This window comes from Sphaerodactylus townsendi, linkage group LG03 (assembly GCF_021028975.2).
Source record: "Sphaerodactylus townsendi isolate TG3544 linkage group LG03, MPM_Stown_v2.3, whole genome shotgun sequence".
Taxonomy (NCBI): Eukaryota; Metazoa; Chordata; class Lepidosauria; order Squamata; family Sphaerodactylidae; genus Sphaerodactylus; species Sphaerodactylus townsendi.
The window spans coordinates 20,859,270-20,877,553 of record NC_059427.1 but is presented as its reverse complement, the minus strand read 5'-3'; the positions used below and the strand labels follow the sequence as shown (position 1 = coordinate 20,877,553).

At 45.6% G+C, this 18,284-nt stretch overlaps 2 protein-coding genes across 4 annotated transcripts in view; both read right to left on the bottom strand.

The window, feature by feature from the left end:
• LOC125430040 lies at window positions 1-3,702 on the bottom strand. 2 transcript variants are annotated; one of them, XM_048491714.1, is made up of 2 exons: window positions 3,597-3,702; window positions 1-988 (listed from the first exon to the last, which is right to left on the bottom strand). In XM_048491714.1, exon 2 carries the CDS (start codon window positions 940-942, stop codon window positions 46-48), a length of 897 nt encoding a protein of 298 aa, XP_048347671.1. In that variant the 5' UTR covers window positions 943-988; window positions 3,597-3,702; the 3' UTR covers window positions 1-45. The 2 variants fall into 2 exon arrangements, with proteins under 2 accessions (XP_048347671.1, XP_048347673.1); XM_048491716.1 differs by having other exon boundaries at window positions 3,601-3,695.
• Window positions 3,703-11,263: 7,561 nt separating this feature from the next.
• The window catches only part of GPANK1 (G-patch domain and ankyrin repeats 1), a 15,599-nt gene continuing 8,578 nt past the window's right edge, over window positions 11,264-18,284 (bottom strand). Inside the window, exons 1-3 of one of the 2 annotated variants that reach the window (XM_048487167.1) lie at window positions 17,465-17,556; window positions 15,927-16,570; window positions 11,264-11,960 (exon numbers count right to left, since the gene is read on the bottom strand). In XM_048487167.1, the coding sequence (XP_048343124.1) occupies window positions 11,498-11,960; window positions 15,927-16,513 (1,050 nt within the window). In that variant the 5' untranslated portion in view covers window positions 16,514-16,570; window positions 17,465-17,556 and the 3' untranslated portion in view covers window positions 11,264-11,497. Of the gene's footprint in view, window positions 11,961-15,926; window positions 16,571-17,464; window positions 17,557-18,284 lie in introns of those variants that run through there. The other variant, XM_048487166.1, reaches the window with a different exon arrangement.

Below are 18,284 nucleotides of genomic sequence, written 5' to 3'. Positions count from 1 at the left end.
GAGGTTCCAATGTAGCTGTATGGAAAAGGTCGAAGCGGCATCCTGCTATTCTGCTTTTGCCTGGTGCAGACGCCTGAGAATCAGCTCCCACCAACCCCGTGTAGATACCTGGTACTGGACTCTATTCTCAAAGCTAATCAACATGATCTGGTTCTCTCCTTTCCCAGAGACCAATTCTATTCTTTCCCCATCAGCCACAACCACCATTCTGGCATTCTCCTGGATGCATCTGGGTTCCTTGATGAAGGCTGACCAGGCCACATCGAAGCAGCGACTTATCTCTTCCTTCCAGCTCTCTAGCGTATCCTTCACCAACTTTATGTTCCCCAGGTTCAGGGGTACAATCCCCGCTCGGAGACGCTCCAGGAACACGTTCCAGCTCTTCACTTGGACGTCATACTCAGGAACGTCATCTGCTGACAGGAAGACGGAGATCTCGCAGGACCCTTGGCCGGAGATGAATTCCACCACCTGTCCGTCACATTCCACCAGCATCCGGGCATCTTGCTTTACCACTTTGGGTTCCATTGAGAAACGTTTCACAGCTTGGTCAAAGCAAGTCAAGGAGAGCGACTCGGAGGAACTCCACAATCGCAGCTTGCTACGGGTGCAGAGGAGGTCGCCCAGGGTCAGGGGGTAGGTTTGGGAGCACAAGCAGGAACGGTATTGTTCCCACGTGGTTGCATAGGTGTAATAGTGGGGTTTGCCTTGACTGTGGAAGATCACGATCTCAAAGTTGCCCTCTCCAGAGCTCCACTCTTTCAAGGTTTGATTGGCAGCTATTGTGAGCCGGGCATTCTTGGTCACACAGGGTGGCTCCAGGCTCAGTTTTTCCAAGGCAAGATCCAGGCAGGAGAACAGCTCTCCACTTGGCCTCACCTTGCTCCGAAGGTATAGCAAAGATGTTAAGCTGAGTTCTCCCATTCGGCTGAGTTCTCCCATTGTTTCCTATAAACACCTACTGAAGGTTCAGCTGCGTTGGTTCCATCTGCACAAGGACAGGGCGGGAGAGGGACAGAGGGGAGGGACAAATTTAGGCCGTGGTTTGCACGCACCGAGACACTGAAATTCCTAGACAGTGGTGGCGAACCTTTGACACTCCAGATGTTATGGACTACAATTCCCATCAGCCCCTACAATTGGCCATGCTGGCAGGGGCTAATGGGAATTGTAGTCCATAACATCTGGAGTGCCAAAGGTTCGCCACCACGGTCCTAGAACAATACAACTTCTTGTCCATGGTTTCACTTTTCAAACGACTAAGCTGCCTCCCTTGCTCGTACCAAATAGCAGAAGAAGAAGAGTTTGGATTTGTACCCTGTTCTTCTCAACTGTAAGGAATCTAAATACATCTGACAATCACCTTTGTGGTGTAGCAGTTAAGAGCAGTGGACTCTAATCTGGAAAAAACTGGTTTGATTCCCTACTCCTCCACATTAGCGACGGACTCTGATCTGATGAACCAGATTTCTTTCCCCACTACCACATTCCAACTGGGTGACCTTGGGCTAGTCACAGTTCTCCCAGAATTCTCTCAGACCCTCCTACCTTACAATGTGTCTGTTGTGAGGAGAGGAAAGGAGTTTGTAAGCCACTTTGAGTCTTCTTACAGGAGACAAAGATGTGGTATAAATCCAAACTCTTCTTCTTTCTTTCCTCCCCTCACAACAGATACCCAATGAGGTAGGTGGGGATGAGAGAGTTCTGAGAGAACTGTGAAAGGCCCAAGGTCACCCAGTAGGCTTCGTGTGGAAGAGCAGGAAACAAACCTGGTTCACTAGATTGGAAGTCTGCCACTCCAGTGGAGGAGTAGGGAATCAAACCGTTTCTCCTGATTAGAGTCCACTGCTCCTAACCACACTGGCAGAACAAGCAACCCAAAAAGTTGAGGTCCTTGATCTATGGTCTTCAGAAAAAAAGAAGATACTCAAATTGTGAGAAGGCTAAAGCACTTGTTGCTGCTGCTCCACCACCATGGAGAATCCTATTATGGGCTTCCCAAAATCGTTGGCTTCCTCTTTCCCTGACGAGCAGGTGGGTTTCTGCGCATGGTTTCATTGGAAAGGTTGGCCCTCTTTGCTGAGCCTCTGGAAGAATATAATTTGTGATGCAACCAACAAGAATGTGATTTTGCTGAAGCCTGCCACAGACCGATGGTGCTGCTGTTGTGTCCAGGAACAGAGATGGAGACAAAGAAGAAGAAGAGTTTGGATTTATATCCCCCCTTTCTCTCCTGTAGGAGACTCAAAGGGGCTTACAATCTCCTTGCCCTTCCCCCCTCACAACAAACACCCTGTGAGGGGGGTGGGGCTGAGAGAGCTCCGAGCAGCTATGACTAGCCCAAGGTGACCCAGCTGGCGTGTGTGGGAGCGCACAGGCTAATCTGAATTCCCCAGAGAAGCCTCCACAACTCAAGCGGCAGAGAAGGGAATCAAACCCGGTTCCTCCAGATAAGAGTGCACCTGCTCTTAGCCACTACGCCACTGATGCTCCCTTCTTTAAGTATGGAGGCAGAAGCCATTTAGGATTTTAAAATCAGCATCTTGATTTGTGTCTAGAATAGTACAAGAAGCTACAGGATGGGAGGAAAACTAAAAGATCAGGCCCAGGGCCAAATAGGAAGTCTTCTGATCCCCCAAATGACTGGTATGGACATATCTAAAACAATATTGCTCTGGTGAAAATAAGGGGATCAGGTCTATGGAACATCAGAAGGGAAAAGTGAAGCGGGATATCAATATGATGCTGTATCGTCATTTTGAGTTGAGTGGGTGGAAGTGACATCATAGGTTCAGTGGCATTCTAGGAATTTGCCAGCTCTTTATGGTATTTTCCATAGAAATTAGGGAAATTCCGAAAACTCCGCTGACACAGTGATGCCACTTCCACCCACTAAATTGGAAGTGGAGTTGTTTTTCGTTGCTTCAGAATGTCGAACCAGAACCAGCAGGTTGAAATTAAATGAGATAAGTTTTTGGCCAAACATAAGAAAGAGCTTCCTGACTGAGTAGTTCTTCAATGGAACAGGAGGAGATGGGCTCGCCTTCTTTGGGGGTTTTTAAGCAGTCTAGATGGCCGTCTGACAGCAATGCTGATTCTGTGAACTCCGGCAGATCATAAAAGGGCGGGCAGGAAGGGATTAGTCAAAACTCACTCTTGCAGGCCTTTCTTACATGCCCAGGGTAATGCCAATTACCACTTTTGGTTCAGATAGGAATTTTCCTCCAGGCCAGGTTGGCCAGGGATTCTAAAGGGTTTTTGCCTTCCTCTGGCAAGGATCGCTGGGGATGTGGAGGGAGATAGCTGTGAATTTCCTGCAGTGTGCAGGGGGCTGGGCTAGATGACCCTTGAGGGTCCCTTCCAACTCTGTTTCTATGATGTCACAATGCCAATGAAATTCCTGACCTCATCCCTGAATTGCTTCCCAAAATTGACAGCAGAGGGGCTGGCAAACCTAAGTCTGAACTTTAACAAGATGTCAATAGGTAGTGAACGTTTTAAAAAGGCAGACAAACTGATAAGTCTTTAGAGGAAAATAATTACAAAGGAAGCAGAAGCAAAGTAACCAGAATCTACATTTTCCTGGGTTTACTCACGCACAGCTGCTTATTTTGAACAGGCAGAGAAACACAGACATCATGTATTCATTCGGCCCATCCGGGATGATCATGGATCAGCATTTTATGCATCTACACATCATCCCATGAGTCCCTGCTGCTTAGAGCATGCTCTGTTTATTTCTGTTGTACCCAACGATGACCATAAGGTGGCATTTATCTTAGACCAGCACAAGCTTATGGAACTGAAAAAATATAGTGCAAGTTTCTTAGGGAAAGAACAGTCCCATTTGGATTGGAGAGAAAGGATTTTTATCAGACAGAGCTTCCGCTGTTAGGTTTTGTAGGCGATATGCCTAAAAATCTTAAACTGGTGTATTTACATATGATTACCACAACATTGGTCTTTGCTGTGACCAGAGGTGGGATCCAGCAGGTTCTCGCCAGTTCCCGAGAGTGGGTTACTAATTATTTGTGTGTGCCGAGAGGGGGTTACTCATTGGGTCTGCTTTTCCGTTAGACATTCCATTAGGTCCAAAAATCATAAAGTCCTGTTGTTTCCTATGTGGCTGGTTAATTGAAGAGGTAAGCGGAATAATTCTCCCTGTTGGGCTGTTTTAAAAAACATGTTTTAGAAATATGTGGTAAAGAGTTCCTGGTTTTAAGAGAAAGTATCCTTCTTTTGGTTTCCAGATACAAAATTAAGTATTTGAAAGTATTAAGTATTTGACAGGCAGTCAATTAGAGGAGAAGTAGTTGTTTCTGTTGGCAGTAGACGATAGGACTTGCTACAATGAGTTTAAATTATGGACAGAAAGATACCAGCTGGAAATTAGGAACTTTTTTTTTACAGTAAGAGTTTTTTACAGTAACAGAGAAATTATGAATGCCCTTTCCCAGAGATGCCCGGCCCGCGCCCTGTAAATTGCCCGTAGCCCCATTGAAGTTCTACGGCACTGTTTGAATCCCACCACCATGGGAACCTGTTACTGAAATTTTTGGATCCCACCACTGGCTGTGACGCAGAAGAAAAAAAATACGTCCAGATTTTACCACTAACTGATGAAAGCGAAAGAGACCTACCTAACAGTCTACCAGCAAAGTAGATCTACTTGCAAATAAGACTCGTTATGGTTGAATGTTGTGTGAAGAACTGATCTGGCAACGAAGTGAACCAGAGTCCTGAATTTCAAAGGTTCTTTATGACAGGGTACACATTTGGGGTTTTGTACCTATTAGGGTTTTTTTTTAATTACTTAGTTTTCATATCCTTGCTGTGTGGGCTCATATGCATGCAGCAACGTAGGAGCTGCGTATTGTGGTGCAAAGCAGAAGACAGGCATTCGATGTTATCTAGAAAATGTCTACTGTACATAGTAGACTGTGGTTAAGTTGGGGGTGGGCATATATGGGGGCAAACGACATTGGTGACGTTGCTGATATCATTTCATTCCTTCTGAGTACAACCCAGAAGTGACAATAGGCTGCTGGAATTCCTAGAGCTACCAGTTGTCACTTCCAGGTTGTAGGTGGATGTGACATACCCACACAAACCCTGGTGGCAGTCTGTCTTGCTCGGAGTGGCAGCGGGTAATGTAAATAATGGGTAGGAGAGGTCTGGTAAGACTTAACTACTCAGCTGTTTTTCATGCCAAGTCTGGATCTCTAACGTTGTTGGGTCAGTTTGTTGCTAAGTTTTAAAATATCTCATTGCCTTTGTGTTACCGCGAATTGCCAGGTAACAATAAGTGATTTCAGCTCAGCAACTTAATGAGGCGCAGGAAGCCGGCGTTTCTTCAAAGCAGGAAGGATTTTATTGCATTGTGATCTTGGCACGGCTCGGCAGAAAGGAACTCCACGTAACATTACTCAACCCGTTTACCACATTTCCCAGTAACGAAAAGGGGTGTAGGGCAGTCCCACCCCCACAGTGCAAAACCCAGGAAGAGGGCGGTCTCCTTCCATCTAATACAGAGAAAAATCCTAGAACGCCAAAGGGAGAAAAGCAGTCCTTTGCACATGCTGATAAGGGTCAATCCCAGAAGAAAAGCTAGCACCTTCTTGCCTGAGGTGGTTCCTTGGGAGTGTTAGACAAGTTCAAAATCAACCAGCGGGTCTGCCGGATCACAGAAAGTAGGATGTGAACAGTGAAGCTTCTGGATCCTGAGAGTAAAACTTCAAAACCGTCAATAACAAATCAGGGTGACATCCTTTGTTAGTCAAAAGGCCCGCTTTTGTTGGTGAAGATGGGATTACCTGGGTGTTGGTCCAGAAAATTCAGGAGTAACTTCCTTGTCCTTAATATCAGTTGTAACTGGCCTATTGGCTATTCTCGAACCTAAATTTCAAAAATAACATTCCCTAGCAAGCATTAGGAAAACCTTAAAAAGGATACTTATACTTATAGGTGGGACTGTGCATCTACCTACTAGCGGGGCTGGCTTAGAAACTAATAGAACCTTAACCTAACTGAAGAACAGCAGTAAACTAAATCCTAAGCTGCAGGCACATCATAAATTCAACTTAAAGGGGCTTTTATTACACATCCTAGAAGGCACTTGAGAGGAAACCATATAGCATTGGCACAATCATGCATATACATTCTTTGTGAACCTTATGAAGGCTTCTGAACCACACAAGTCTCCGTGTCCAGGCATGGAGCCAGTGTAGCTAGGCAACCTGACTTCAGGAAAATATTTTGTTTATTTTCCCATCGGTAACATTTGTAGGGGAGCAGGGAATGTGTCCGGGGCCTCAAAACAGCACTCAGAGCTGAGGTTTTATTTAGAAAGAAAATGTGTCCTTCTCAGGTTGCCAGCCTCCAGGTGTAGCCTGGGTTCCTCTCAGAATCAGAGCTAATCTCCAGATTTCACATATATCCATTTCTGTGAAGGAAGTGACACTTTCAAAGGGCAGAATCTATGACATTACATAAGAAAAAGAAGATGAGGAGTTAGGATTTATACCCCCACCTTTCTCTCCTGTAAAGAGACTCCAAGGGACTTACAATCTCCTTTCCCTTCCTCTCCCCACAACAAACACCCTGTGAGGTGGGTGTGGCTGAGAGAGCTCCGAAGAACTGTGACTAGTCCGAGGTCACCCAGCTGGCATGTGTTGACGTGCACAAGCTAATCTGGCTCACCAGATAAAGCCTCCACAGCTCAGGTGGCAGAGCAGGGAATCAAACCCAGTTCTCCAGATTAGAATGCACCTGCTCATAACCACTACGCCACGCTGGTGAACTCTGTACTCTCCCCAAACATTGTCTACAAACCTCCAGCAATTTCCCCAAAAGAAGCTAAGGCAACCCTTTTCTTGGCCAAAAATTGAACCCAAATTTACTCCACCAACAGTAAACAAATAGTGAATTGTGCCTATCAGGGTATCTTAGAATTCTTTGGATCTTGGTTTACAGAAAAACCAACAGAACATTTATATAACTCTGAGGACTGAATCCACAACTCCTCAGTCCGGGAGTGCTGCGCCAGCCCTTCGATCTATCCCAACAACCAGAAGCTAAAGAGGAAACTTCCACTCTTTCCAGGAATTACAAACAAGAAAGTCAACCCTGTGAGGCTGGCCACTTTCAGAGTTTCCCAGAAATAGTTAATCTGGGAGTATGTCACCAAAAGGGTCTAGGAGTGGATTTAGATAGAAACCAGCCGAAGTCAGAAACACCTTAGAATTTGATTAAAAGGAAATTTATTAAAATTGTGCAAGAGCGCAAATAAAGGAACATTTGCAGCGTGGAATAAAACAAGAAAGCCTGTTCCCAAAAGAGACTAGCTACGTTTTAAAATCATATTGGCCAAGACCAGAAAGAAGAGCAGGGTGTTACCACATCCAGATGATCTTAAGCTGCTGAAGTCCACTCCATTCAGAGCAACGTGTAAAGATATCAAGCCGCTATAGTTCCCAGCAGCAAGAGCATACTTATCAGGATCCAGCTGGTGAAATCTAGGAACCTGCTGTAAGTCTCAAAAAACAACACCCCAGTCTGTGAGGCCACGTAGCCGCGTTGTAGGGCAATGGATTTGAGACGGTCTGATTCCCTCGCCCAATCATACTCATGCTTGATGAACTGAGGATCATATATATCCCCGTAGCCGCCCAGTTCGGTTTACTTTGCAGCCATATCTTCCTTGGTCTCGATAACACAGCAATAACTCTACCAACTTAATTGCTTGGGAACGCCCAGGGAACACATTTTATTCTTGAACATCTGGTTTCTGGTCAGTTCCTACAGGTTGGAGCTCTGCCGAGGTGGCAGTCCACAGTACAGTTGGCTCGCTTTTAATGGTTTTATAGCAGGCCTAATGGCTGGGCCAGAATTTTAGCCAAGAAACTATAAGTGTCATGTAGTTTCTCAGCAGCGCCACCCCATGGTTTGCATTGAGAATGGTGAGAAAGAGGTTCCACGGTGGTGGGATTCAAACTTCGGTGGTCTGGTGCCAATGGAACAGACTTGAGAACGCGACGAGGGGCGTGGAACCGAGGCATTCGATTTTCATTGATTTTTTCTCAGTTGCTGAAAAATTTGTTGCACCGGCAAAAAAAAATTTTCATTGATTTGCAGCTCGGTATCTTTCATCGATAATTGCAGTAAACTCAGGGGGTTTGTGGAAGTCCAAATTAATCCTATTTGCCCAGACAGAAGTAGTAACTGTTCTCCTCCCTGGTGTTTTATGTCAAATGCTTAAGCTTGTTTCAATGACTTAATTTCTTGCATTTCTAGACAAATCTTAAAGAAGGATGCGTCAGAAACAGAACTTGCATATTGGACAAAAACGGCTTTCTAAAACAACCCAACGATGCGACATTGAATCCCACTGGCTACCTTCATAGGAAGCAACAGGTCTTCAGTGTTATTGTTTGTTACTGTTTTCAGCATTAAGCACTACGTTTATTCACCCAAAAATGTGTTTTGGTATGTTTTTTGGAGTGCCTAGAACGGATTAATTGGATTTACATTGATTCCTATGGAAAAGTTTGCCTCGGTTTTCATCGATTCTTTTCGGACAGATTACCAACGAAAGCCGAGGTTCCACTGTATACTACAGTCTCTGCCGCTTTGGATCCCATGTGGAGGGACACGCTCCTGATGACTTACGGCTAGACTTAAGTCAGTTTTGGTATTTTGCCATCAAGTCATGTTTGACTTATGGTGACACCCAGGTGGCTTTTCAAGGCAAGAGATCTTGAGAGATGGCTTGCCATTACCTGCCTCCACGTCACAACCCCAGTATTCCTTAAAGGCCTCCCATCGACCCTGCATAGCTTCTGAGATCGGATGAGATCAGGCTAGTCAGGGCAGCATCCAGGCGACAAAGGAAGGAAAAACAGAGCTTGGAAATGTGCAAAATGTGGGCAGGGACCCCGAAGCAGAACCCAGGGAGGAAGTCATGTCTAGGAACAAAAATATCTGGGTGGCTTTTCTATTTTGAAGTATTCAGAGATCTTCCCAATGATAGTGGGAAGAGAACTGCAAACTCAATCCACAGAGAAAAGGGTGAGGGGCAGCGAGGACGTGAAACAGGATAGCAGACTGAGAAGGACGTAAAACTCGCAAACAACGTAAGAATCTGGCCATTTAAACAAGCTGCCTTTGGAAGCTGTGACGTTTCCTTCCTTCCAAGGATTTAGAAAAGGTTAGTTGAATACTTGCCAGAAATGCTTTAACTAGGAAATATCTCTTTAAACCAGATTAGATCGTCTGCTGCATCCCAAATCTTTGATTGTATACCTCAGACCCAGTGAGCTTGCCTGTCCCCAGTACTTTGGACGTAAGAAAAGATGGCAGCGTCCAACTGTTTACAAGCAACTCCGCCCAGCATTAATCAGTCCCAGAACCGTGATCTAAAACCTAGTGGCAAGGGGGCCTCAGGGGGTGAATCAACCCAGAATTCAAAGACAAGTGGTCAATGTGTCTCTCTCGAGAGTTCTTTGACTGAAACAAACATTATGAAAATAATTGTCATTCAAGGTAAAAATGCCATGTGCAGGACTTGCCTGTTATCCCAGGCATTTTACATTGGTTGGCCAGAGCAGTGAAAGACAGAAGGGGTTTTGGAAAGAGCAATTCCACAGTATGGTGCTTGCATGCTCTTCCTTGTACCTTGCAATTTAATGGTTGGGGAAGGGTCCTGGAATATTCCTTTTTTAAAAATTTTGTTATTGATATTTTAGATTGTTACAGATTTATATTATACATCTTTATGTTTCATCCTCCATATCCTTTTACCCCCCCCCCTTTCCCCCTCCCCCCTTCTTCTTTTCTTCTTTAAATGTGCAGCGGCAGGTCCATTCTTTCTAATCTTTTCCAGTTTTCTGCTGTGATTCCAATTTCATGTAACCAGTCTTTGAATTCAGTCCAGATCTGCTTCATATCTTTTTGTTTTTCTTGCCCTATTTGGTTTCTTGACATTATATCAAAAATTTCTAATTGCATTTGTTCCCATATATATTCCAACCATTTCTGTATTGTCCAGATTCTTTTGTCCATCCACCCTAATGCTATTAATGCCTGGGCTGCTCTGATCATAAGTTTAAATAGCATTCTCTTTCTTTGTTCTATTATTGTATAATCCAGTATGCCTATAAATAACAGATCTATATTTATCTTTATTTTGACATTCACATATTTTTCCATATACATTGTAACGTTTTCCCATAGGTGTTTTACCTCTGGACATTCTAACCACATATGGGTTCAAATTGCATTTTTATCCCCACAATGCCAACATTTCGGGCTGAGTCCCTTTATCATATATGCCAACTGTTTCGGTGTTCTATACCATTTTAATATTAGTTTCTTCTCCTGCCTGGAATATTCCTAAGGAGGTCATGCCCCCCTCCCCACCCCCCTCAGCAAGTGCCTACAACCCTGAGAGCTCTGAACCCAGAGCTGTTCGTCTCCAAGCTCAATGTGATATGCTCTCTGCACTTGCGCTTTGGCCAGAAGTAGACCTTACAGTGGTAAGATGTTCCAAAGGATGCAGAAGGCCTTCTTGATTCTCATCTTGAGCAGCTCAGGGAGCCAATGTGGCCAGACTGCATTTCCACAGACGCGCTGAGAAAGCTACCGTGTGCGGAAATCAGTTTCCTGAGAATTTCATGTATGTAACTGTTTGTAATGTAACTGTTTCTGCAAGCGGGTTCCTGGACTCCAGGCCTCCAATTATGTGGCTCGAAAGCATGTAAATGTCAACTGAAGTCTGAGAAGTCAAAGGGGTGAGGAGATAAAATCGCCAGGGGCAGGGTGGGGTGGTTGATAGCTTTTTTTGCAAAAACAGAATGGTGCGAATCAGTGAGAATATCTACACCAGGAAAATCACTTAATGGAGAAATGCATATTTTATACAAGCCATAGTTTCAGATCACCACAGGAGATAATTTCTAATTGTTTTTAAGATGGTGTCAGAACCAGATTTACCTTCCCCCAACATCCAAGCCAACCCGACAGATGGAGAGCTGCCCCTTCACATCAACACCTACAATTTGTGGCACCCAAATGCAACTGTTTTATTCAAAGACAGTTGTCGGCCTTTCTCCTTAGACCTTAAAAGGATTTGGACAGCTTCCTTTTGGTCGGGATACCTGGAGGTCGTGGGCTATGAAAAAGTGTGGCAGAAGGGCGCTGCCAGACGGTTTTCCTGGACAAGGGAAAAAATTGGAGCAAGATCACAAAGTCTTAAGACCACTCCTAATAACTTTGACACATTATTTATTGATCTACTTTTAAAGCTGTACATAGAAGTCCACCCTACTTCAATGACATGCAAGGAGATTATCATTCTAGCGGCCCACCCAGGCTGCCAAAGGGAAGCAGTTCCCGGCTTCCTTCTCTTCCAGATCTCTCTGTACCAATTCAGTTTCTCTGAGGCAAAGGAAGGTGTAAGTGGTTCCACACAGCGCACGATGCTCCACTGCCCAGTGAGAGTTCAAATGTCAAGGTTCATGTAAGTGCGGAGGTTGCGCTCCCAAGCCTTAGCTTTGGCCTCCCGACGCCGGGCCTCGCGTTTCCCCACAGTGGCGGCTCTTTCTGTTCTGAGCCACTGTCCTTTGGGCTGCTCCACAGCGCGTTGGTCGTGGGGATCAAAGTGGGTCACCTTGGGCTTGAGGTTGCTGTGGAAACCCAGGCCCTTCTGATCCCGCTTGAGAACAGTCTGGATTGGGAACTTGCGGCCAGCCCCCTCCGGTCCCAAGCCAGCTTCCTGGTCCCAGCCCCCTTTGACCATCAGCTGGAAGCCCACGTTGTTTTCAGGGATGTGGTATCGCGTCGGGGGTAGGGGATCGCGCCGATTGAAAAGGTGGGCGGTGGAGCGCTCGTGGAGGGCCACCGTATCCTCGGTGTAGTGAGCCTGGCACACGGCGCAGTATTTTCTCTCAGGCGGTGTCTGTGAACTACAGAAAGCAGGGAAAATGGAATTGAGGAAAAGCAGGTCATGAGGAGGAGGGAGGAGTTGTGGACGTTTGTGAACAGCACTGCTAAAAGGAACCTCTGGGTTCAGGAGGACTAAGGGGCTTTTCGCACTACAGAAGGGAGCTAAGGTCGACTCGGTTCCCTTCAGTGGGGGGCGATTCCAGGCTGTCCGCACAGCAACTTACTTGGCCCCCTGGAACCGAGCTAAGTGGGCGGGATCATCTTGGTGCCTATTTCGCTCCTCGATCGTGATTGGAGCTTGTGTTACCATGGGAAACGGGGGCGTTCTTTTACAGTTTGTTACAGTTTTCGGTTACAGTTCCATGCCATACGACTCTCCCGTTCTCGCGCAGCCACCACCAGCGGCTCCTGATTGGTTGAGCGGATGAGGTGTAGTTTTGATATCCGCGCGAAGCCGAGAGCGGTATCGACCTTGTTCCAGCAGAAAGGTGCAGTTCATAACTGCAACAGGGATGTCGCAGTTCTGGGGGGGGGGGGACTGAGACAAAACAACGTTGAGCTCAGTTGCAGTGCAGATACACTGAGGTGAACCTAGATAGAAACCAGTACAACTCTGTCAGTGCGGAAAGCCCCTCTGTCTCTGCTGCCAGGGACAAAGCTCACGGCACGAATATCTCCTTCATGCTCTCCTTGAGAGCTTCCCAAGAGCATGTTGGAGGGTAGGAACAGAGAAAGAATGCTAAACTAATTAATCCAGCAAGGTGATAAAGCGGTAAAGGAATAGGCTATAGCTTCTGAATAACTGGAGAAACTTACAAACCACCAGGAATTGTGGGGAGAGGAAACAAATTGGAACTCCTACTCAAAACTCACACATCTCCCCTTCCAGGATTCTATCCTCAGCGGCTTCAGACGGCCAGATTCCCATCTCTTGCCCCTTTCCTCCACTTTAACGGATGCTCACTGTTCTCAATATTCCCAGCCTCCTGAAGCCGTGGCTCAGTGGCAGAGTTTTTGCTCAGCGTGGAAAATGTCACAGGTTCAATCCCCAGCATTTCCAAGACGAGGTAGTAGCTGATGTCAAAGTCCCCAAAGGCTCGAAATCCTTGAGAGCTGCTAAAAGTCTAAGGAGACAATCAGTGGTGGGATTCAAAAATTTTAGTAACAGGTTCCCATGGTGGTGGGATTCAAACAGTGGCGTAGCGCCAATGGGGCTGGGCGGGGCACGACGGGGGTGTGGCCGGGCATTCCGGGGGCAGAGCATTAATAATTTCTCTGTTACTGTAAAAAACTCTTACTGTAAAAAAAAAGTTCCTAATTTCCAGCTGGTATCTTTCTGTCCACAATTTAAACTCATTCTAGCAAGTCCTATCGTCTACTGCCAACAGAAACAACTACTTCTCCTCGAACTGACTGCCTGTCAATTTCATACTTTCAAATACTTAATTTTGTTTCTAGAAATCAAAAGGAGGATACTTTCCTTAAACAAGGAACTTTACCATATTTCTAAAACATGTTTTTAAAACAGCCCAACAGGGAGAATGATCCCGTTTTCTACCTTTGTCAACCAGCCGCATAGGAAACAACAGGACTTTCTAACGGAAAAGCAGACACACTTAGTAACCCCCTCTCGACACACACAAATAATTAGTAACCCACTCTCAGGAACTGGTGAGAACCTGCTGGATCCCACCTCTGGAGACAATACAAAATTTGATGGGCCAAGGCTCTGATTCAATACAATGCACCTTTGCACATTCAACAGTTTCCTTCCCAGTCACATGGGCTCCTGATGGCTCAGCATCTTTTTCTTTGGGTAAAACGACAAAGCCATCTTTTCCTGCATACTTGGGGAGTCCCCTGTTTATAAAGAGACCTGCTACTGAGCATGAAGGCAGTCTGGTTTTTGTGATTAGTACACAGGGAGGGATAAAGGGGGATTTGTACTCAGATTTTCAGCCAAAACTTAATTCCCCAAAGAAGACCACAAAAGTCAAAACTCTTTAGTTTGGAGAGGAGACGTCTGAGGGGGGATATGATTGAAGTCTATAAAATTATGCATGGGGTAGAAAATGTTGACAGAGAGAAATTTTTCTCTCTTTCTCACAATACTAGAACCAGGGGGCATCCATTGAAAATGCTGGGGGGAAGAATTAGGACTAATAAAAGGAAACACTTCTTCACACAACATGTGATTGGTGTTTGGAATATGCTGCCACAGGAGGTGGTGACAGCCACTAACCTGAATAGCTTTAAAAAGGGCTTGGACAGATTTATGGAGGAGAAGTCGATCTATGGCTACCAATCTTGATCCTCCTTGATCTCAGAATGCAAATGCCTTAGCAGACCAGGTGCTCAGGAGCAGCAGCAGCAGGCCATTGCTTTCACCTCCTGCATGTGAGCTCACAAAGGCACCTGGTGGGCCACTGCGAGTAGCAGAGAGCTGGACTAGATGGGCTCTGGTCTGATCCAGCTGGCTTGTTCTTATGTTCTTAAAACCTTACACATTGGTCAATCCTAGATAAAAATATGTCTTGGGGATGTGGTCTCTCTGAGGTGCTACAAACCAGGCACGGTAGAGAGGGACCAAGCTGCTGCTTTCTTTCTTTCTTTTTTTCTTTCTTTCTTTCTTTCTTTCTTTCTTTCTTTCTTTCTTTCTTATGCAGTAGCAAAATGAATTTCATTGGTAGAGAAGGGCGGGTCAGGCAGCCTCAAGTCTCAACTAAGGAATATTCTGAAGTTGGGACATCAGTGGGCTCAAAGTTATCTACCATCCCACCTCTGTTTTAGGATATGGGCAGAGTTAGAAAGGTTTGCAAGTCAGGGATATTAAAGTGTTTGGATACCAACTGCCTACATTTGTTTGGCTGGGCCCATCTGACTTTAATGTGATTATTTGCATTGGCAGCAAAGATTTCCTTATGAGAAGGCGAAGAAGAGTTTGGATTTATACCCTGGTTTTCTCAGCCATTAGGAGTCTCAAAAACTCCTCCCCTTTCTGTCCCCTCAATAGATACCTTGTGAGGTAGGTGGGGTGGAGAGAATTGTGATAGAACTGTGACTAGCCCAAGGTCACTCAGCAGGCTGCATGTGGTGGAGCGGGAAAACCAATCCGGTTTACCAGAGTACAGTGCACCATCTGTGTGGAGGAGTGGGGAATCAAACCCGGGTCTCCAGATTAGATTCCACCTGCTCTTAACTGCTACACCATGCTGGCTCTCAGCAAGGTGGAGGTAGCACCGATAGGGAGGGTGGAAAATACCCTCCTAGTTACAAAAGAAAGGGGATTTAATAATGTCTCTGACTCATCAGAGTTATTGAGATCAGTGCAGTGATCAGAACATCTGACTAGAACAGTGGTGGCGAACCTTTGGCACTCCAGATGTTATGGACTACAATTCCCATCAGCCCCTGCCAATAGGCCATGCTGGCAGGGGCTGATGGGAATTGTAGTTCATAACATCTGGAGTGCCAAAGGTTCACCACCATAGGACTAGAATCTTGGGAGACACAGGTTCGAATCTCTACTCAGCCATCGCAGCTGGCTGGGTGACCTTCGGCCAGCCATACACACTCCACCTAACCTACCTCACGGAGTGGCTGAGAAGATAGTATGGAGGCGAGGAGAATGATATAATCTATCTTGGGTCCTGACTGGGGTGAAAAGTAGCATACAAACCTCTTCATAAAACAGATTAAAGCCACCCTAAATCTACTCTCCATCTAGCCAATCTCACAGGGGTATTGTGAGGATACACCAGAGGAGAGAACAAAAGAAAGCTGTTTTGGGTCCCCACTGGGAAGAAAGATGGGTTATAAATAAAGTAAAATAAAAATCTATCTATCTATCAAATTATCAGAAGCTAGAATAGTGTAGTATTTAACGTGTTGGACAAAGAGTTTAAATTCCCACTCTGCTCAATAGATTTTCTTTTCTTTCTTTTCAGAAGGCAACAGCTCAATCTTGCAGAAACAAGAAAACTCACCTAGTGGGTTCCTGCTTCACACAAGGCCTTTCGCTTTCCCGGAGGACTTCCACCACAGCCTGGTGCCCAGCTTCTTCTGCCAAATCCACAGCATCCCGGCCTTGCGTCTCACAAACACCCACCCAGGCAGCGCCGTGGTTCAGAAGATACCTTACAGCCTCCGTCTGCCCAGCATAAGCTGCACACATTGTGGCTGTCCAATAATAATCATCTCTATAGTTCACATCACACCTGTCCTTCTCCACCAATGCCTGCAGGGCTTTCAGGTTCCCCTCTTGGGCAGCTTTCAAGAGCTGGTTTCCCTTGCGGGTATCTGTCTGTGCAGGGTCTGTCTGGCTGTGAGAAGCTTCCTGTGCTGGTGGGCGTGCAGAACGCACTTTGTGCTTCCTCGGCGAAGCTTTGCCAGGATCGCTTGAAAGTAACAGGCTCTCGTAGAAATTGCGGGCTGTTTCTCCCTCTGCATTTTCTTCCGCCTGGCCGGCAACAGGGGGGACTCGACGGCTTTTTTTCTGAACATGCCCATCTCTCCAGCGATCTGATTCTTCCTGGGCACGAGTGAAAGCGATCAGTTGCGGGCCACGGTTCATGGCATTACTGAGTGGGGCTGGCTAGGACGTGAGAATTGTAATCATGGGCATCTCAACCTGTTAAGGGGGAAGAAAGAGAGTCAGATATAGATTCAGGGACAGGACTGCACAGGCACAGTTCTGCATGCCAGTGTGACAACTGGTTGCAGAATTCGGCTTCCCAAAGACCTCAACTTTCATTTAAAAAAAAACAAGTTCTTACTCATTATGGCTGCAAAAACTGGGGTTTAAAGGTTCTAAGAGAGCCTGTTACTTTCAAGTGATCCTGGCAAAGCTTCACCGAGGAAACACAAAGCGCTTGTTGTTAAATGCTTGTTGAAATCTCAAATGTCAGAAAGGTGGCTGAATTTGATATTTCAGTGGTTGTGGCTTTAGAACCACACATAGTTTCATGTTGTTCCCATGACTGGCAAAATAAGAACTATGCAAAATGAAAAGTACTGTGAAATAGGCAGTGGAGCAAATTGGCATCCCTTTTTCTCGGTGTTTAGCTCTGTGATTTTTTTAAAAAATCTTCCCTCAGTATGATGCTAATGCAAACCTAATTTGGACATAATTTATTCTGCTAGTGGAAGGAGAGAAAATCTTGTAACAGCACAGAAACCTAGGTCTCTGAGCACCTGAAATCAGTCTCTGCTTCTGAGACTTTGCCAGGTGAATCTACACACGTTGAAGCTTCAACACCATGGGGCTAGAAACTTGGTTTGTTTTTTTAAAAGCTGAGAAATGCAAATTGCTGGACTGCAGAAAACCACGTCACATTCTATGTCAGGGGGTACAGCTGGGTAGGTGTAGAATATTCTTATCCAGGGAGGGGGTTGGGGAGTTGTTCCAAGTTCTCCTAAACACAAAGGGCTGCAATCTATGCTTGTTACGTATATATTTTTTCACTAACCTTGATAGAGGAGTGTCATCATTGCCTATAAAGGTGGTCAAAAGGGACTGACTGACTGCTCTGAGTTCCTGGGAGAAGCAAGATCCAAATCAGCTTCCAAACTATAAAAGGCACTCTGCTGGAACAGACCAGCGCTACTTATAGTCCAATATCCTATTTTAGACAGCAGGCAGCCGGTTGCCCTGGATGCCAAGCCCCACCCCTCAGGTTATGCTACAAAAAGGGACCACAAAAAGGCTCTGAGCAGTAAGACAGGGCTACCAAAGCACACAAGCGCTACATGATACAAATGTATTCACAGTCCACTTTAAAAAAAAAAAGCCAACATCAATGGATCAGGGGCAGAAAACAATTTTTTGTAATGATTCCCAGTCACACATGGAGGGAAATACAATTTTAGAAAGAGGTAAATTAGAGGAGACGGAAGCTGGAAGCAAAACAATTCTAAATGGATGAGAAGGAACAAGGCAGAGAGGGAAATCTCTTGAGTGTAAAAGAACCACCCAGGCAGGCACTGGTAATCAAAGGGGCTCCACTCTCCACACCTCATTTTTAATTCATTCTTCCAAGAAACCCAAGATACTATATACTGATTTCTTGGTGCACCCCCTAACTTCATCCCCACTGAGTTTCCAGGGCCTTCAGTTTGCAAGATCTGAGCAAGGATGTTAGATAAGCAATTTGGGATATCGTTGATTCATAGGATCACTATACATTGGAAGCCTCTAACACATACCCAAAGTAGGGCATGGATCACGATGGGTAACCATGTTTGTCTGTAGTGGTAGGAAACAGCAAGAGTCCAGTAGCACCTTACAGACTAAAGAAAAATTCTGTCAGGGTATGAGCTTTTGCAAATCATAGCTCACTTCTTCG

Excerpts from the sequence above, each read along its gene's own strand:
- LOC125430040 (XM_048491714.1), bottom strand. The coding sequence starts at position 942 with ATGGGAGAACTCAGCCGAATGGGAGAACTCAGCTTAACATCTTTGCTA.